At 36.0% G+C, this 22,043-nt stretch overlaps 1 protein-coding gene and 1 long non-coding RNA gene across 5 annotated transcripts in view; one reads left to right on the top strand and one right to left on the bottom strand.

The window, feature by feature from the left end:
- Positions 1–21,284, top strand: part of LOC121726703 — an 88,130-nt gene extending 66,846 nt beyond the window's left edge. For 3 of the 4 annotated variants that reach the window (XR_006035569.1, XR_006035568.1, XR_006035567.1), the window contains 5 exons: positions 320–515; positions 1,196–1,330; positions 1,995–2,183; positions 3,353–5,231; positions 21,273–21,284. Coding sequence is in view for 1 of the 4 variants with exons in the window: in XM_042114193.1 (XP_041970127.1) it covers positions 320–515; positions 1,196–1,330; positions 1,995–2,183; positions 3,353–3,470 (638 nt within the window). In the remaining 3 variants the exon portion in view is untranslated. Of the gene's footprint in view, positions 1–319; positions 516–1,195; positions 1,331–1,994; positions 2,184–3,352; positions 5,401–21,272 lie in introns of those variants that run through there. The other variant, XM_042114193.1, reaches the window with a different exon arrangement.
- On the bottom strand, positions 6,672–10,643 carry LOC121726704. Its single transcript, XR_006035570.1, has 3 exons — positions 10,527–10,643; positions 8,211–8,294; positions 6,672–7,060 (listed from the first exon to the last, which is right to left on the bottom strand). It is a non-coding gene; the product is annotated as an uncharacterized LOC121726704 (long non-coding RNA).
- Positions 21,285–22,043: the final 759 nt, after the last annotated feature.

The following is a 22,043-nucleotide window of genomic DNA, read 5'->3' as shown; positions in this document are numbered from 1 at the left end:
AAAAGTAGAGTGTGAAATCCCGATATTGTTTCTTTCTCAAATGTACGATGTGCTCAAAATACTACCATAACACCTGTAACACATAGTTATATACACATAAATACGAAATTGGCCATGCCCCATTAAAAAAAAACCCTTCTATGTAATCACTAATCTTATAATCATAGAGTAAAGTTACTAACATTCAATCATTGATTAGAAAAATAATTATATTTTTAAGATTTATTTCATCTCTGTCATTATTAACTTTAACTAACAGTGGTGCAAAAAATTTGCAGAGTATAAAATATTCCAATAAACAACATCGTATATATTCCAGATTCCGGCGCGCACATATCGGAGGTGCGGCGGTGGGCGTGTCACGGCGTGCGGCGGCGCGTGTACGGCGCGGCGGCGGCGCACGGCTACGGCGTCGCGGCGCTCGCGCAGTGTCTCGACAACGCCGCGCAGGCCTTCATAGCGGCTGCGTTGTACGGCGGCGCGCTAGCGTCTACCAAAGCGCATTATCGTGTCAGGTAAATCTAATTTGGTTAACATTATTGAAATTTAGTTTGCGGTCGAACTTGTTTTTTTTTTATTAAATTTAATACGCTAAGTAACATCTATCTTTGTCGACAATTTTATTTTATACTCTCTGTTTGCTTCCTCATAAAAAATAATACGATATATTTTACTCAATGCTGGAGCAAATTTATTTTTATAATTATTATTTTTTCAGAGTAAAATGTTATTTTACAATAAACATTAAAATTTGCCAAACTGCGCAGCAGTTTGTTGGCGACAAATTACTAATTCGCTAAACATAAACTAAATACAGACTACACTACAGGCGACTATCGGTAAAGTCCCGGATGTTTTTAATAGTTTCCGTGGCTCTTTCAATGGTAGTTAAGATTGAGTTATTAATGGTTATAATCTGCGCCACAGATGCGGCACATCATTATCTAAACTAATTTATTAAAGAGGTAAAGTTTGGTTTTTTGTTTGTAAGAGGTAATCTCTGAAACTACCGATTGTAAAAACTTTAACACTGATAGAAAGCTGGTATCCTGAGTGATATAGGCTATATTTTATGTATAAAAAGTTCTGTTTTTTTCTTCATAAAATTATGCCGTTCTCAGAATTCCACGCGGGCGAAGCTGCGGGCAAAAGCTAGTAGTTTAATATTTGTAATAACCGTTTGACTTGTTTCCAGGGAGCACAACATCCGTATAATCCGGCCGTTCATCTACGTGCGGTCTCGCGCGCTGCGGTCGTTCGCGTGGTCGCGCGGTCTGCCGCACTTCGCCGAAACACACACGCCTGACTCGCCGCCATCTTCGGATGAGGAGTGAGTATTAAATCTAATGTTTTTTTGACGTGACAACGTCTAATAACTCCATACTACGGGCTGCATGCACGAAAAAGATGATGAGAGAGAGGCATGATCTCAGTTCGTAGTTGTCACGTCAAACGACCGTCCGTAAACCGACTTTACAGCCAACCAATTTTTTTAATGTAATATGTTCATTTTATGGAATTTTCATTTGGGTTTCATTTAAAGTTGTCCTATATAACGTCCTACCTCCGGCACAAAAACTAATTCGGTGCAAAGATCTCGATTTGGCGCGAAAAGCAGCGTTTAGAATTTAGATACTAACTGCAGTACTTATAAAGAACATTTATCATAGTTACATAATTCTTTGTCGTATGAAGTGGCGAAATAACAAGTCGCTTCTGATCTACAGAATATTTCGTTTCTTTACATCGAACAACTACATCTATCGACGCTGCATTGTGTTAATTTTTTTGGATCTTCTATCATCTATGATAATCACCCATATAAGGACACATGTCTGAATATGTCCATCACATGCGTACATACAAACAAATATTTTGTATTGCAATAGTTTTGACACGCTGTCTCAAGTGATCGCTCGACCTTACACATTACCTAATTTTCTTATTATATATACTATTTTATATTAGATATAATTACTAATTTCCTTATTCAGCAAATCCATGCCCCTGGACCGGTCGATATCGCAGCCGTGCGGCAGCAAGGAGTCGCTACACGAGCAACTCTCCGAGCCGCTCGGCGAACCGCTCGTCGCCGCTCGCGAACTGCTCACGAGCCAGGAGCGAACACATCCCTACATATTCACCAGCCTGAAGAATGCTCTACACCCGCTCATCGGTTCCAGGTAATATTCAAAAGTATGTGAAATACTTGGAAGAAACGTCTTTCCAGGCAGAACGTCTTTACAGGCAGATGTCCAGTGACGGATTAATCCTTAATCAAATAAAGCAATTGCCTAGGGCATCACGTCTCAAGGGGCACCAGAAGAAAGACAAAAAACATCCGTCCGAGCATCAAGTCTCACTAAATCACGTCTGACCGACTGAGAGTGCCCCAGAAGAAGGACATAAAAACATTCGTACTTAGGGCATCACGTCTGACGTCTCCAAAAACCTGTAACCTTTTTAGGTGGTAAAAGTTTAAAGACCGATTCTAGTTTACATACGGATAGGAAGGACACAGGCATGGATTGCGTAGGGCACAGAATATATATTAGTAGTACCAACAGAAGTCCAACTCGTGAAACCCGTTTAAAAAAATAACAACCCTTGCTGCGATACTATAAAGTTCAAATTCCGACCGCGCAGTGCTAGGTGCCTACAATTATATTTGCCTACATGTGCGCTCCCTTTCTATCGCGTAAGAGGTACCCTTTCTGACGAAATCAAGATTGTCACCTTTTAGAAAATAAAATAATCGACTTTTAATTACTATAGCTAGTAAAAGCAAACTTTTTTATAGTAATAATCAAATTTTAGTAACCCAACGTATATTTTATAATAGTTTTATATTCGATTATAGTGCACGAGCTGGTCAGGAATTTTTTACAACTTATGTGTTTAAACATAGTAACTTGTGTTTATTTATGCGGTTTGTTTGTAACAAATTGGTTTATTTGCTATGTTTGTGTATTTTTTATCTTTTTTTGTATTTTAAATTCTTAAATTACTTTATTGAAATATTTCTTTGACTTTTTTCAATTGTTCATATTTATCAGATTAATAATGATTCTGTCACAGCGGTTAAATCAGTACGTAATATGCGACGAAAAAATCTTGCGCGCGCGTCACCGCTCGCTTGTGAGTCCCTTGTGATCTGCCCCTTTAAAGGGGTACTTAACAGTTTGATACCTAAAGACGCGAGTGGGACAGGCCTGCTTAGGGCAGTAGCCTTAATCCGTCACTGCAGATGTCGCGGTATAATATAATATGTTGCCATCTGGAAGCTGGGCTTGACCAAAGAGTATGTAAACTACCTCTATATTCTTAAACTAAGTTTACCTTTTGCTTTTAGGAACATCGAGAAAGGTTTAAAGGAAAGTCGCCATAGAAAGAAGTCGGTGATACAGATGAAAAATGGCGCCCCAGTGTACGACTCGGAGGAGGGGACGGAGGAGGAGCCCGTGCCATAGACTATAATCTCCCGCCAAAAGGATTTTACTCGTTTATTTATGGTTACTCAGTGATATGATGTGATCAAGTGATTTTTGTTATTGTTTAAGTTGTTTAACAAAAAAAATCAACGTCAAACGTTGCTGTACGAATTAATTTGAGGTTATGTTTTGAAATTCGAATTAATATTTGTTAAGGTTAAACGACAGATTGCAGCGTCTGATTTATGAATTATTAGACACTTCAGTGTGTTCGGTAGCGTTATTTATTAATATTTACTCTTTTATAGTAGTTAAGGGTTGCCATTTTGTATTTTACCGTTGTACGGTATATTTTGTTTGGAAGTGGGAGTGTGTTTGTTAGCGTTTTGTGCTTGTGGCGTGCATGTCGGTGTTCAATGCTGTTATATATTTATTGAGCAGAGATCTATCAATGTTTATAAATTAATCTAAATCGAAGACGAGTAGTCTTTTAAGATTTGTTAAAATTTTTCTTATATATTTTGATAAAATCTGAATTTTATGTACTTTAGACTGTAGTGAACTTAGAGTACATATGATTACGGCAAACGCGCTATTAGTAGTACTAGTGTCTATGTCAAGACACATTTAGTTTTAAGACATCAAAGTATAGTCATGAGAAATTTTAGGGTTGCTATTCTATGAAATATATTTTATAGGCATCCACTCGGAGCTATGCTAGCTTGATATGAATTTTTGCTAAGATATTTTATTGTTTTACTAATAACAACTGTAGAGTGAAATAAAATCAAAGCTAATTTTAATAACTACAACATACAATTTGTATGAATTCAATTTATACAATAAGTTTTTTTGTATTATATTAGGAATCTTTATTATTATTATGTTTTTGTTGTATGATCTCTACATATTTTGCAGTTGAGTTATAAGTTTTACTTTGTATGGTTATTAATTATTATAAACATTGTATGAAATCTAAAATCGTAAAGGCTTCATTCACGTTGGTTATCATCGCCGAATCAATGTGAACAAACCTTAACGTTATAATTTTGTAGATCTTGATCTAAGTATAAACGTTTTAATACAAATAAAAGTATATTCAAATTACTACCAAAAATATAACAAAGTCGATATTAAATACTATTTATGGATATGAAATATGAGTGTTGAACTATTTATATTACATAAACGTACTAATGTATTATGTGGCATCGCTTTGTATTTTGCAAAGTAAAAAGGTAAAAACTAAGGTCTCCTTGTGAAATAAGACTTTAGTATGATAATTTTTGCGATACCAATTGATGCCGCATATTTTATTCTACTATGTGATCAATTACGGATCTTTATTATCGATGTTTATTATGAAATCAAGATATATTATGTAGAGAATAGAATGTAAAACAAGGTGGATATATTATATTGTTCGTGTGAGACGTCATTTTGGTAGTGAACATTTGCTATAAAGTGAAAACTGCCCGGTTCGGTATCGGGCAGAAGACATAAGAATGAAAATAAAAGTGATTGTATATTACAAAATATTGTGATTATTTTTATATCTTTTCAGCTCGATGAGCAGTTAAAGGGAACCCATAATTTTTGACGAATTTCTGTGATTTTTGACAAGACTTTATCAAGAGCGTCATTAATTGGTTCATACGTTAAACAATCAGAAGCGCTAGTGAAATAAACTTTCGTCATACAATCATGATCACGTCATACAAAAGATGAGTTAATGATACATCTCGCTTGTTTTATGATCTGTTGGATCTATTATGTATTCGAGGTACGCACTGTCGACTTGTACTCGTCCGGTATGCAATTCCATGAAGCATCGGTAAGACTTCTTCAAATCGAGTCACAAGATATTTTGACCGGGTTGAATAACCACGGTCTCAGTGTCATTCGGCTACAGTTTTTCTGTAATTTTCATAGAAAAACTACATAAAAACTGTCTGTAGCACTGACCTCTATAATACACTGGACAGGCGATCGCTATCAATGTTCCTATTTGAAAGTCGCCATATTGGCGCTGATTGCTATGTGAAAGCAGTAGTGAGTGTACTTGGAACTACTATTTTGCAAATGGCGGTTGTAATTTTCTATGTAATTAGTTCACAGTCCAGTGTATTATAGAGGTCAGTGGTCTGTAGTCTATACCTGCTTATCAAATACCCATACTAATAGTAATAGATACACCCAATCTTACTCAATGGTATAAATTTTGCAGCGTATCTATAAAATGCTTTATCCTACTCTAGCAAGCGTCTTTTCCAACGTCATAGATAAGGACAAAACATTGTATAGCGGGTAACTATTTTTATTAGTAACAGGGTAAAAGTATAGTCAGTAAAAGTCGTCAGCGACTAGTCGATAGTGCGTTAACTCTTACTAGCTTGTAGGTAACGACGTACAAATGTGACTATATAATTATGGAGTGTTATGTGGCAAATATTTTTGTATAGATGCTTGGTGAGAATTCCTGATATATTTAGCGTAAGTCGAGTCCCTTTTATTGCTTCCATAAAACTGTAAATGTATACAATGTCGTATAAATAAAAACTCTTTTGACGATAATCTTGTTTTTCTGACCATATCCAGATCATTGTCGATTGAAAATATTTTGTATGTTTAAAAATTTCCTCTAAGCTGTATGAAAATTTTATATCATACTTACTAGATGACGCCCGCAACTCCTTTGCGCCAAAATTCGTTTATCGCGCGGGAACCGTACATTTTTCCGGGATAATAAAAGGTTAAATTATCCTATAACGGCCGTTCCCAATATTTGATCTGTCTCTGGTTTTGCCCTACTAGAGATAGAATAGCTCACATCAGACATTAATATTAAGTCTATGTTAGAGACCATAAACCTATAAGTATATATTAAGTCTATGTTAGAGACATATATTTTATGTCAATTGTGAGCTGTTATATATTTATATATGTACAGGGCAAAACCAGAGATAGATCAAATATTGGGAACGGCCGTAAGAATGTCCTTTCCCGGATCTCAAAGAATCCCCATACCAAATAGCAAAATCGGTTTAGCGGTTCGGGAGAAAGAGCGTAACAGGAAGACAGATAGACAGACACACTTTCGAATTTATAAGATTAGTATTATGGATTTATTGATTGTATCTAGAATATTGCAATTAAAGAATAGGCCTAAAAGGCTTCTACTTTATCTTTACTCTACATCCTTGAGATGGTCGCTAGCTTGAGATGAATGAAACACCAATATTCTGCATAACAATAATTTATTTATCATCTATAATCATACACTCACAGCACTTACGCATGTGTGCGTGCTAACTTTGCTTAAACTAATGAGTATTATGTGTACTTGTTATCCTCTCATGTTACAAAAGAAACACTGAATGTGATAATATTACTTACAAGCAAAAGCTATTCTACTTATAATAAATAATTTAAATACATCTTAAATCCAATGCTTACATCTTACCCATCTATTTCATGACAACACAATATTACCTAGATACAAATCATAGTTTCCAATATTATTTTCTAAGCTTTTATAATATCTATAGCTATATAATAGTATTTAAATAAGTAGTTTATAGTAGAATATAGAAGGCCATTTTACTTTCCCTGGCAGCAGGGCTTGTCACCTGTAACAAAACAATACATTACTTTCAACTTTGGATGTAAAGTGTAAGGCTGGTTTTATAGTTAAGCGTTTCGGCAGCGCCGTTGGAGCGCGCGCGTTCAAAGCTGTAACAAACGTATGGACGAACGGCGCTGCTCAAGCGCGCGACTTTAAAACGCTACTACTACCCCCATACATCTTCGAACGCGCGGCGCTCCAACGGCGCTGCCGAAACGCTTAACTATAAAACCAGCCTAAACAGTTAAACACGCACCAAAACAGCCTTTTCGTCGTCCGCGTCGTTCACAAGGCATAACGTTGATAGAGATCCACAACTCTAAATCTAAATATCGTTCTCTTTGCAAAGGGACGAGGTGGTGCAGGAACGCGATGAATTGCAAGCAGTGGTACTCAACCTTTTTTTTATACGGGCCACAAGCATGTTTGCAACCAAAATGTTTAGGGCATAGAGAAATATAGGGCTTAAAAATATCGTTTTCCAAATTTACGATTTAAAAGTGGACAAATTTTCATGACTGTCACGCATTTTTGCCGGTTGCACTATTTTGCCGGTGGGCGTGAATTTCAAAATGGTTTAATACCACGCGGGCCACTGATAAAGTCTAGTCTTTGAACTAACCCTAATGCGCATGAGGATGTAGTGTACTGAGATAATAACAGAGGAATGAGCTTGTACTTACTATCAGAAACGTTGATTTATAGTCACATGGCGGACCAACGTCATTTGGTCGGATTATTCAGTGTTAGGATCAATTCAGACCGCAACGCGACGCGTAGATGCATTTCTAAATTTGTATGGATTTGACAGATTTCATTTGCGTGAGACGTCTCACGTCTATGCAAATCTGTCAAATCCATACAAATTTAGAAATGCATCTGCCTACGCGTCGCGTTGCGGTCTGAATTGATCCTTAGTAGGGAGATCGCAGACGAGTGAGAACAGACTTTTTGTGGGATCGAGTCGAAAATTGAAGACGAAAGCACATACCTAGTGTGGTGGAGTGTGCTTTGTGGACATAGCTTAGGGCTAACCTGCACAAATTATATTTCATCAATTGTATTTCATCTGCCTATGGATCAATTTCTTCAATAGTACATGACGTTGTTGTCTGAGATAATACCAGAGGAATGAGGTTGTACAATGTACATACCCGAAGGCTTCCCATCTCCGCAGGCGCAGCTGGGCCCGCACGTGCAGTTGGTGCCGCACGCCGCCTTGCCACCACCGCAAGTGCCTGTAAAAATACACATTTCAGCCTCACAAAAAAGAAAGAATTATGTAATATTTAAATTATTTTTAGATTATGTCACCTGGAGGGGCATAAACTCTTAACATTTCCACACCTCGTTGAGATTTTGTAAAACCCATAGACCTAAGAACATCATTGTATCAATTTCTTGGAAATAAAGGATACGAATATGAATATGAAACAAATGCATCTTAAGTTACAATTGTAAATTTTATTTTAAAAAGATTAATTTTTTTCTCACTTTTTTGGTAAAAAGTGGGACCCCGTGCCAGTTTCTTACGCCGGTTCTTCTCGCCGGGATAGTTCCCGAACCGGTGGTAGGCACCATTAGCATCAACGTTCTGAAAGTATTTGTTACAAATCTATTCGGAAATAAAACAATTTTTTATTTTTATTTATTTTTTATTTAAAAATTAGAGAAAATTAGGAAAGTAGTCAAAAACAGTTACGGCCTCGGCGTCCACACTGTGTCTATGTGTGTGTGGACTACTAAATCCTAAAAAAGATTCTTATGTTGATCTGATTTTGAATTTAAACTCAATGTTCACTGCTTTTCTTAAAAATGTTCAATGATACATTTTCGCAATAATGTCCATACTATCTACATTATATTATACTTACTAGGTATATCTATTTCTTATTTAGTAATGAAACATTAGTTTAACCACCATTTATTTAGCTAAGTAAATAGTGAATATAGGGGAATGTGAGGTAAAACGATCCCTACGGGTCAAATGATCCCTCCCCTTAAATCAGATTAAACCAGAGGCATCTTTCCAAATGCACGTGAAACGGGTTGCCCATAACCCTGCCAGTTGCCACTTACCAGTATCATGGCGATCAGAGCGCTTGGCGAAATTTTATTTAATTTTTTTTTAAAAGTGTCGCTCTGATCTAAATTAAGATTGTTTTTGGACTTTCATAACTTTTTACGAATTCGTGTTTATTTAAATGTTATTTTGTTATAGGGTATTAATAGCAGTTACCTAATATTTAAACAGTTTTAGATCACCCCACGTGGTATGTGATGGTTGTGTTTTGATCGATTTCTTGGAATTTGGTATATGGGGTGAAATGATCCCTATTTGTGTGTATAAAACGATCCCTGGATATAAAGTAGAAATTGGCGAATATTTTTCTTTTGATGAAATTGTTATTTTATTTTAATCTTATTATTAAAGAACAAATATATTATCAAAGATATCGATTTCAGAAGTCACTACTTTCGTGTTTTGCCTTGAGACTAAATTGGCTCCCCTTTTTATCCTTCGGCTACCGAAGCCTAAAAAACTTGCTAATAAACTAAAAGATGCGTGTTTCTTACTTATATGCTTAAATTGGTTATCAATAATAAATATTATCTCTGGGATTATTTTATCCCAACTCAAGGGATCATTTTATACATAGGGGTGTATAAAATGATCCTTTAGTTAAACTTTTACAAAAACCTCTAGTACAAAAAAGTACGTACATATGATAAAAAATAAGTATGCTATCACGAAGTTTGATAAACTCACTACATCCAGCCATACAAATATTGCGATTTTTCCTTTAACTATAGCCATACTTAAGATTTTTCCCTTAAGGGGATGATTTTACCTCACCTTCCCCTATATAGGTATATATATTCACTTTTACTTCTTAGATGCGTAGGTACGCATCTAAGAAGTAAAAATATACCCTAATTACCTTTCCAAATAATCATTAATCATAATATGCCTATATTTATCAGAACTCTACCTTCGATTTTCTCTAGTATTTTCTCGAAAGATCGCACATATCCGCTACTGTATCAGTAAGTTTCCATAATCGTAACATTTGCCAGCTGTTACTTATCTTAAATTATAGCAGAATTAACATTAAAGTTATCGTATGAAACCATTGATCACCTTTGTATCTAGTAAATAAAGCCATAGGTACCAAACTAAATGCGTCATAGGTTCGCAATTCGTGAAGGCATTTTCCTAATCTTGTTTTAATAACTTGCCACAGTTAAAAACGCTTTAAGTTGTAAAAACTTTAATAGTTTACTCACTTATTAAATTATGATTGTTATCTAACATATTAAACTTCTCTTACTTAGAAAAAAGTTGTGATATGCGCAATTTTCTGGAAAAGCCCAAACATATTTCATATCCACGTGTTTATTCATCTAATTTATAATTAAATATACAATTAAATAATAATTAAATTAATTAATTAATAAAAAATACTTACTTTTACAAGAGTCGCAAGGTGCCGGCATCTTGCTGCCGGTCTATTCTGCGTCTAGTGGGAGACAGTGCGCGCGCACTGCCGCGGATATCTATAGAGCGGGTCAATAACTGAGCTGGTACGTGGGGGAATCAGACGATCAAAGCTCTTACTCGCGTAGTCCAAGAGCCGGTGATGGATTTAATGTTCTAGAATTTAATTGTGATTAAGATGTGAATTCGGGGATTCGGTCTGTACATTTTATACAAAAATACGTGTGACACTAGGGGACTGCCGAGAATTTTTTAACAACATATGTAATTATAATTCGCATACGTCTAGTCGCATGCGCACAAACACCGTGCCCAAGTATGGCAACGCCGCATCGGGGTGTTAGGATTTTCGTTACGGAATTTCTTGATTTGGTCGCCGCGCTCAAAGCCCGCGATAGAAGCTGAACAATAGCCTAAAAGATTTGAATAGTTAAAATATCTTTGAATTTTAAGTAAGTATGTAGGTTTTAACTTAGGTATATAAAAATCAATCGTACACGTTTCGTGTGATAATGAACTTTCACTATCTATATCCAGAGATTTTGATTTAATTCTAAAGAAGAAGGATTGGTGAAAAGAGGCTCTACTACTGAACTAAGTATGTGTGGCTGTAACTAGCTGAAGCTTATCTACCTTCATGTATGTAACCTTTAGTGCCATGGACGTTTTAAACCGACTTTCTCGAAAGGAGAAGGTTACCAGTTTACAACTTATCAGCTATTAAGCTGTACAATCTACATTTACGTGTAAGTTCTCACATCATTATAATATCCATCATCTAGTAAAATATTTGTTGCTCTTTGTAAATAGTGTTTACAGAATGAACCCAATATAACCCGCGACTCGCGAGCTCCTCGTAATAAGATAGGTAAATAACTTACACCGGCATAGTCACTATAGCATGGTCACTGGCTCAATAAAATGATCGGCCCTAAACAAAAACACGACGGACCGGTTCCGCTCGCTGCCATTCCCAATTACAATTCCCAATTGACAACAGATACAGATTAGAGTCAGTTTAGATTGAATGTTGCTTGGGAAAGGATTTGGATTTAAAACTATTCTGAATATTAATTGATGTACTGTTAAGTCCGAAGAATGTTTGATTTCATTGGTTCAATTTTAATTGGTCTGCTTCCAAGAGGCAAGATCTATTAGAGCTGTACTATCTATAATAATCTATATACTAGGTTTTATATTCAACTAGCTGTACCCCGCGGTGTTACCCGCGATTTATTAGGTAAAATAATTTGTGAAATTTTCCTACTGTGAAAAGTAGCTTATGTATTAATGCAGTCTATCAGCTAACTCTACACCAAATTTTATTTAAATCGCTCCAGCCACTTAGACGTGAAGAAGTAACAAACATACAAAGTCACAAACTTTTGCCTATATATTATTATTATGTAATATTAGTGTGATAGGTAAGTATATAGAACATTCACTGGATCACTGGATTCACTTTCAAAAAGCTAATTTAGAAACCTTTTTGGACTTGAGCTCTTTGCTTATAGAGGTAATGAAGTTATTAAAAATAAATACTTTAATAATAATAATAAAATAAAACATCTGCAATACATATACATACTCGTACATATACAAGTTTTTGGAGTTCCATAGTTCTTAGAATGCAGTCATTTTGATACTTGCTTGGTTTGATCGTGTGGTTGTAGAGCCTTTATAATGCCTCCGTTGCTTCAGGTAAGCAAAGGTGTAATTATTTTCCCGTCGTTTCGCATCCCACATTTTTTGTGGTCATTCAAACCGCAAAATGTAATTTATATGTCGTTGACCGCCACACGAATCACGACTTACAGACGAACAATAAGGTGCGAAAATAAGAAAACTCTGTGAAATATCTAGGATTTTCCGTACAAAACAAAACAAGTAACGGATTCTGTAATCATGAAAACGGAACCAGCAATTTTTTTCTGAGTTAAAACCTAAGTATATCTGTATTTTCATGAGTATGATAGTAATTTTGGGCGAGAAAAACGATCTTGCTAAATCCTATCGTAAGGAAACTGCAAATTATTTATTTGAGTTTTATTAATCATTGAACTCCAAATAATCTTTTTCAAAATTATATGTAATTGATTGTACTGTTGGTTCTTGGTGGAAATTCATATTGAATACTAATAAAATACAATTTTTCGTGCACTTTTTCCACTATATTCAGAAATAATTTTAAATTTTAACAAATTACACGACCGGTTTCGAAATAAATGAACACCGAACACCTGAAGATGATTTATTTAGAAACCGGTCGTGTAATTTGTTAAAATTTATAATTATTTCTGAATATAGTGGAAAAAGTGCACGAAAAATAGTGTTTTATTAGTATTTTTCAAAATTGTCTAATATCTACTGATTTTTATAGACGATATATTATAAAAGACTAGCTTTTGCTTGCGGCTGTATTATTATTAATTAATAATTAGATATCAAAGTCTCAGCACGATCGGTTTAAAAGTGTCGAAACATCTGTACCTGCATCACCTGCATGCCAAATTTCAGCCCGATCCGTCCAGTGGTTTGGGCTGTGCGTTGATAGACCTGCAGTCCTGCACTATGTCAGTCAGTCAGTCAGTCACCTTTAAGTTATATACATATTTAGATTCTTTTAATTGCCCAGAAGTATTTAGTAAAAGAACTAGAAATGGTACTAAACCCAGAGAAGTGCAGCCCACAATAAATTGCAATTGGCAGACCGCCATGTCCAGAACTCTACATCAGTTAGCTACACAAGCAATTTCAACATCATACAGCTGATAGAAAGTCAATACGAGTGTCGATTGTCAAATGTTGTGTTACTGAAGCCGCAGAACTTGATCTCTTCCGATATATTGATTTCATCTACCTACATTACCTTAAAATACAATAGGTACCACTATACTGTACTCGGCGAAATATGGCTGTAGCGGTCATTGACTTCCTGTCAAAAAACTTGTCATTTTCTATATAAACCGCGATTGACAATGGACTAGGAACATCTGACACTTCATTGTCAGTACACTTTTTCGTGCTACCGCCATGTTTCGCCGAGTACAGTATAATTAATACTCGTATCTAACGAAATTTGTAAAATTATTTAAACATACAGTTCCATCCCTTAAAAGGGAGTTAAAAGTTAACCATAGTCTCCGGTCTACTTGTTTTAAGTAGCTACTGGTCATATGCATAGTTTCTACCAACTTCGCAGTCGCTGTTGCTACTTATGAGATACCAATACAGAAAACAAGAGGAGAAAGTCTGTTAACTAGCTGTTGGTAATTAGATCTCCCAATTAGTATAATCACTGTCAGATGCTGTCACTCAAAAGTGTCACGAAAAAATTTACTACCACTAAAACTACTATAACATCAGTTACTACTAGCACTACCTATAGTACCTAGTTGTAGGGTGCTAACCTAGAGTAGGTACCTACTCTAAATAACGATGGCTTTTCGTGAAACTTCTAAAGTCAAAGGCTAAAGCCTTTTGTAACAGTTTTAGATTAGCTACAACAAACTGTTTTAATCTCAAATATCTTGGACTAGCAAAATGCATGTTATTAACTATTCACTATGACAGGTAAATTGTATTTGTCTAACTACGTCTGTAAAGAACATGCAAGGAGCGGCTGGCGGCTACATTATAATAATCACAGTTCTGTAATGTTATAAACTTTTTAAGTATTATGTTGTTACTGGGCATATAGGCGGCCTAACTGTTTAAATATCACACAAGATATTTTATTTTACTACAAAAGAATAACCAATAGTTCATAATATTAATTATTTGTTATTCTATAAATGTTAGTTTGCTAGGTAAGTAAGTGTTTGGAAGATACCTCTTAATTCTTCTAACTACCATTAGTTTCCTCAACCAACCAATAAAAATCTAGATATTTTCAAACATCTAGAATGTAAATCTTGCCGCATCCACCAGTGTTACTCAAAAACCTATTATAGATATTATGGTGGTTTTTGCAGTGCTAGTCATCACGCCGAGAGTTCGATGTACCCGTTTGGTATTTTCGTGATGTAATCTTGAGATCAACTTGTGACAGCGGTGAATTGATGCGTTTTGAATGAAGCATAATATATTCTACTAACTTAGTACTTTTTAACCATAATTGGCTAGATGTTCTTACCACTGAAACTCCTGTAAGCAATGTTATCCTGTTAATGTAGTGGTATTAAACCACGACAAATCCTGGGGGTGATGTCAACGCCGCCCAACGTCAAGCTTAGAAGTTAGATACGAGAGAGAAATAGAAGTAGAAGTACTAGTTCGTAATAATACCATATTATTTACGCCTACGGAGGCTTTACGCTACGGACGGCTATACGCTCTAAAACACGTGGTGGTCCACTTTTGGTTTGGTAAGGACAATGCAAGCCGATCACCTGATTGTCTAACAAGTAAGATCATCTATGCGTCAGATGGGCATGTAAAAAGTCGGTCTTGCGTTTGATCTCTTGCCAGTCGTGTGGTATTCCGTCCGACTGGGTTATGAGAGTAAAGGAATAGAGACTAGAGTAGTAGAGAGTGCTCTTGTGTACTGCGCACACATTTGGACACTATAAAATTACTCTTACGTAACTAGCCTGGTTTCAATGAAACCGGCCATCTCAACCGAGAGTACCTACTCTACGTCTACAGCGTTTTGTTCAAAAACATAGAATTTTTATCGCGATCCTTTGAATTTCTTTTAATCTCCTTAGAGGAGTTGGAAATATCCTTAAATTTTTTTACTCCTTAAAATTTGCACGTCTTATGAATAAGAAAAAGGATAAATCCTCTTGATATATTAGAAGTTATAATATTGTAACTTCTAATATCTCAAGAGGATTTATCCTATTTCTTATATTATAATGTTTTTAATTTTTATCAAAAAGAAAATTCGCGAAAAAATTTAATACCTAAGTTAAACTTAGATTAAATTATATCTTATCCGAGTGATGTCTGAGCCCAGTTAAGGAACTGTTGACCCTAGCGCGTTACAGAGCGGAACGGAACCCGTGGACCGTGCCGCAGTAGCCCGAGAGCCTAAGCTGTAAATATCGAATGCGATATTTTGTGTTAGCGTTGATGTGTGGCGAAGTAACGCGTCGCCAAAGTAGAAATAAATAATTGAAAAAGTAAAAAAAATCTATACTATATCTTATATATAAAATTCTCGTGTCACAATGTTCGTTCGCGTGCTCCTACGAAACGGCTTGACCGATTCTCATAAAATTTTGTGAGCATATTGAGTAGGTCTGAGAATCGGCCAACATTTATTTTTCATATCCGTAGTAATAAGGGTTGTTCACATTATTAAAAAAAATATTTATATGGCAAAACATCGTTTACCGGGTCAGCTAGTCTATACTATAATATTATAAAGCGGAATAGTTTGTTTGTTTGTTTGTTTGAACGCGCTAATCTCAGTACTGGTCCGATTTGAAAAATTCTTTCAGTGTTAGATAGTCCATGTTTATCGAGGAAGGCTATAGGCTATATTTTATCACGCTAAGACTAATAGGAGCGAAGAAACAGAGGAAAATGTGAAAAAAAACAGGGAAAATTATTTGAAAGGACTTATTTGAACGCGCTAATCTCAGGAACAGTAGTTCCTGAGATTAGCTCGTTCGCTATCTTTCAGTATTAGATAGCCCATTAATCGAGAAAGGCTATAGGCTATATTTTATTACGCTTAGACTAATAGGGGCGAAGAAATAGAGGAAAATGTAGAATAAACGGGGCAAATTATTTGAAAGGGCTTATCTCACGAACTACTAGAGCAATTTTTCTGTTATTTGGGTCAGACAAGAAGTAAAGGATCATAGGCTGTTTTTTGTGGACTAATTTGTCTGTGAAATATCTAATTCGCGGGCGAAGCCGCGCGGAACGTCTATTAATATATATTGATATAAAGCGGAAGAGTTTGTTAGTTTGTTTGAACGCGGTAATCTCAGAAACTACTGGTCCGATTTGAAAAATTCTTTCAGTATTAGATAGCCCATTTATGGAGGAAGGCTATAGGCAATATTTTATTAGATAATACGCTAAGACTAATAGGAGCGAACAAAAAGGGAAAAATGTGGAAAAAATGGGAAAAATTATTTGAAAGGGCTTATTTGAATGCGCTAATCTCAGGAAGTATGGTCCTATTTGAAAAATTATTTCAGTGTTAGATATACCATTTATTGAGAAATATAAATATATATATATATATATATATATATATATATATCCCCGTTTTTCCCACATTTTCCTGAGTTTCTTCGGTCGTATTAGTCTTAGCGTGATAATATATAGCCTTACTCGATAAATGAGCTATCTAACACTGAAATAAGTTTTTAAATCGGACCTGTGGTTCCTGAAATTAACGCGTTCAAGCAAACATACTTACTCTTCAGGTTTATAATATTGGGTAGGTACTTATAGATCTTTTTAATCGATCTAAAAGATCGAGACTCGAGAAGATGTGAAAAGAAGAAGAAAGAAGATGTGAAAGGTACCAATAACAGGGTCATAATAGGCTCATAAGTCATAACCATGGGACGTTGCATGGTATAATATGATAGTGATGATGATAATGAATGTAATTTGCATAGTAGCATATGCTTTCCGTTCTTAAAACAACGCCGAAACTCCCTAACTTGTATCTATAAGGAATCAAGAGTTCTCTCAGCACCTTCCGAACCACGGTATACCAGGTACACATCGGTGCAAAATCTTACTTATTGGTAGCATATGCTTAGAATACTTCTCACGAAACCGATGTCACCACATGTTTCCCTATAAATTTTGAGGAGTTCTTTTTATACTACAAAATGTACGATTTCCGTGACATTCCCAAATTACGCGGGCGAAGCCGCATGGAACATCTAGTTTCAATATAATGATGTATTTAATATGTATTTATATATAAAAATATAATAATAATAATAATATCTATGGACGCTTCACACCACGTCAGTCTGGCCCCGTGCTAAGTACCTAAAGGACTTGTGTTACAGGTACCAGACAACGGAAATATATTTAATACTTTTATACTATACATATATTTAAGATTTTTATTATATCATACACATATTTAATACACATCCAGACCCGGGAACATTGAAAACTTTTTGTTCCGTCGGCGGGATTCGAACCCGCGACCCCCGGCTTGAGCTACCAACGCGCTCACCACTGAGCCACAGAGGTCGTCACATAATATACATATATTAAAATACATCACTATAATACTACTTATTTAGGTTATGATATGAATAAAGGCTAGTCTGTGAATTGAACTAACCATCAAAGAAGCACTATGATGGTTAGTTCAAGAATTCTTGAATTATCTAGACTCAAGAATTCGAATCACTCAAAGTCAATGAGCATGTGAGAATTCACCTACATTCTGGGATAGAGTAAGTATTATTAAGGGTAACAAAATCAAAACGTTATTTAAGGCTTTATTATAATAGTGCATTGTGAAGTTTTAACTCTAAACAATAAATAGATCTGTGTTAAATAAAATAATTTAAGTTTATAATACAGTGATCAGTCTAGTTTTACAGTGCAAAGGATTTTCTATACATATTTCACTTTTTTGGATTTCATCATCAACCGACGAAGTATAGAGTAAGCTACCCAGAACACTAGATACATTTTGGAGTCCGTACTAACTATCATGTACATGGCAATCACTGCAAACACTATACCGATCGCGTTGAAAATGAGGGCGAAATGTATCTGTCGCACTTTACAAGAGCAATCTGGGGGACAGTGTTTCATACATTCACAGTCTGGCAGGCACTGGATTTCATCGAACTTCTTGTCTGCAAATAAAACAAACAGGTCATAGCTAAAAGTGCAAAATGAAGTCTTAATTTAAAGTGAATATAATATTATAGTTTTGGTACAACTATGATCTCATTCGGGAATAAAAACTATCCTAGGTCCTTCTCCGGAATTCACAGTACCTAATTATTTTTTTTCAAAATCAGTTCAGCATTTTAAGACTTGATTCAGACCGCGATGCGACGCGTAGATGCATTTCTTAATTTATATGGATTTGACAGATTTGCAAGACGCCTCGCGCAATTGAAATCTGTCAAATCCATACAAATTAATGCCGCGCCGCGCCTCGCCTCGCCTCGTCGCGTTGTGGTCTGAATTGACCCTAAGAGTAAATAGTAAAACAATATTAGTAGAAAGGATTGAAACTATAATATAAAGTAGCAATTGCTAGTTGGCTACATTTTGTTTTTCTAAAAATCTATAATACATATTATAATAAAATGATTTACCATTTTCCGGGGAGTTGTAATGAGCTGTGGCATCCATGGTTAACTAATTAATGATAGCACCAAATTAAATTAAGAATATAAATATCTTTCGACACAAAGCCAAAGGCCGAGGAGGAAAAAGCCAGGAAATGAAGCGAGGTTTTCCACGAAAACATCTGTTTACACCAAATCGAGCGGAAAATTGGGATTTTCCGGAACCTATATATTTTTTAAGCTGTTCCATAGTTGCACTTAACTTATATACTCTACATATTAATCTTGTACTAACATAATATAAGGCCTATGTTACATACACAAGCCTTATATTATGTTAGGCGACGGTACGATTACAGACGAACGGCACCGCACCTGTCGACGGCAACCGTCGACGAGTTCCGTCGACAAGTGCCGTTCATCTGTAAGGAGCCTTATTTAAAATTGTGATATGCTTGGTCTTAATTAACGAATGAAATAATCATAATATTAATGAAATTTAAAACAAAATGCTACATTATTTAAACAAATTATTTGAAATATAGAAGAAAGAGTTATTTCTTGCTGTCTGCATTAAAATATGTACGTCTACCACTTTTATTTTTCCCTCAAAAATGTTTTAAAAAATAAGCTGTGGCAAAAGGAATTTATAAAGTTCTCCTGTCTCTAACTCTCTATGCTTGGTCAGTTTGTCGTTGATTGTGGTAAGTTTTTTCACCGGATACAAAAGACTTGAAGTTTTTCAGCCTTGCTCTACATTTTTTCCTCGCCGCACTCACAATATAAAAGACAATTCTAGATCAAAGACAACACAGTGTACAACACCTGCAATCAATCTACATCAACATTCAACATGCCTTCCCCCTGTGAACCCTGCAAAGGTATAGTAATATTTTTTATAAGATAATAAGATAAAACCTTGAGGCAAGGATATACCAATACAGATTTTTATGAAGTTTGACTGTATCACGTTTCGTGACACTATCATAAGAGTAGAATTTTTGTTACTTGTGAAATATAAATATATAAATAAGTATGTGCTAATTTTTTTTATTTTGAAACCTTTTCAGAATCCTGCAAAGGCGGTGATTGCAAAGACAACTGTTCTTGCAAGGACAAGGGTTGCAACGACTGCTCATCTAAAGGTACCTAAATTATTGATTACTTTTATGTTTTTTTTTTATTGTAATAAAAAGTAAAACCAGACTTCGAAAATCACTTTGCCTATGCTACCCCGGCAACCTCTTGCCTGCAGCGATCTACTGATACTATAATATAACTACACAAAATTTTTAAAAGAAACGGCTTTACTTCTTAATTTGTTGGGGTCATTTTGCTTTTGACATTGATATAGTACGTACGTAACTTTTTACGGTATGAAGATTTTTCTTTCAAAAAACGTCATGCCCTATCCTTATTTTTTGAAACCTTGGAACTTAGAATAGTCATCTTAACCACCAGTTAATAGCACATCATGTCTCTTTCAGGTGGCTGCTGCTAAGAAGTAAGATGGACAGAGACCATCAGCCCAGCCGGCGCCGCAGCCGCGTGGAGAACTCTCTCAAAATCTGTTTCCCTGTCTCATTCTCCGTTGTATTTCTTATCACTATCGTCCTGTTCTTTTGTTTCATCTAAATCAAAGTTCCATCCAAATATTAACATCAAAATAAAATTGGTTAAAGTTTAAAAGTTACTTTAAATTTTGTTTATACAAAACCTTTAAATGAACCCATGATAAAAATAAAGTTGTCATATAAATCATTATATAGAAGTAAGTTGTTACATTTGCCCCGCGTTCCATTTGATGATAAAAACGATAATAAAAAATCTCAAAATAGCATTTAGAGCGTTTTCATTGTTTTTAACATTAAATGGAACGCGGGGATTGTATAATAATTGACTGATCTCAAACGCTCTCATACGCTACATTAGTGTAGTTATGGCGGCTCTCGACATAGGCGAACGCGTTGGCCAACGCGTCTGCAGACGCGTTGGCCCAATGTGTAGAACGGGCGTTCGCGCGTTGGCCAACGTCTAAATACCTACGGCCAACGCGCGAACGCCCGTTCTACACATTGGGCCAACGCGTCTGCAGACGCGTTGGCCAACGCGTTCGCCTATGTCGAGAGCCGCCATTATGTAACATGGGGCAGACAAATATGGGTTCTCAATTATTATTATTATCTACGCAGTACGGTTACAGTGGCCGCGAGATTTTTTATTGCGCGCACGACGTAGTACGTACCGTGAGCAATATCTTCATCTCAACGTTTAGTGATTAAATTTTTACGTTCTCTCAGAAAACCGGCGTGAAACAGCCCTTGCGCTGTGTTTTTCCGAGTGAGTGAGTTTACCGGAGGCCCAATCCCCTACCCTATTCCCTTCCTCCATTCCATTCCATATCCTCCCCCATTTCCCTTCCCTTCCCATCCCTACGGAGGGTAGGCTATTACCCTATTCCCTTTTAAAAGGCCGGCAACTCACCTGCAGCTCTTCTGATGCTGCCAGTGTCCATGGGCGACGAAGTTGCTTTCCATCAGGTGACCCGTTTGCTCGTTTGCCCCCTTATTTCATAAAAAAAAACTTTTAAGTATGCTACTTCTAAAAAATAGAATTTTTATGAAGATGTAGGAGTGAGTTTTTATTAACATTGAAGGGTTTTACCGTCGAAGAACTACAAAGCTGCTCTACAGTGAATATGTAGATTGTAGAGCATAGTATTATTATAATCTAAACTAATCTTCTTATGTAATTCATAATAAAAGTAGTTTTTTAAGCTTCGGCCAAAGCCCAAAACTACGCGACGAAAGTGACTGCGAAGCGGGAGCGTCTGCAACGCGGGTCGTGCGCGTCGACAGAGCGGGAATAATCTACGGTTTCTCACCGTAGTCGCGCTGCACACTTGCATTGCAGACGCTCCCGTCCCGCATCCCGCGTTACTGACGCGTAGGTTTGGCCGAAGCCTTATTCAAGTTCTAAATCAACGACAAAAACCCATGCATCGTGGCTAAAGCATAATGAAAAAAAAATGTGCCAGAGCATTGCTTCAACAACAAGAATGCTCGATCGGAGGAGACTTTAATTACCTACTGTATTCATATACGTGAATGTCAAACATGATAAACGATAATATACTGGAGCTCAAACGCAACACACCATTTAGGATCTATATAGAGCGTGTCAGAGAAACACCGAATGACATAATAATTATTATACACAAACTTGAAAAATTTCCTTCTGGC

This window comes from Aricia agestis, chromosome 4 (assembly GCF_905147365.1).
Source record: "Aricia agestis chromosome 4, ilAriAges1.1, whole genome shotgun sequence".
Taxonomy (NCBI): domain Eukaryota; kingdom Metazoa; phylum Arthropoda; class Insecta; order Lepidoptera; family Lycaenidae; genus Aricia; species Aricia agestis.
The sequence above is the reverse complement of the archived record's forward strand: the minus strand, read 5'-3'. Positions and strand labels throughout refer to the sequence as shown.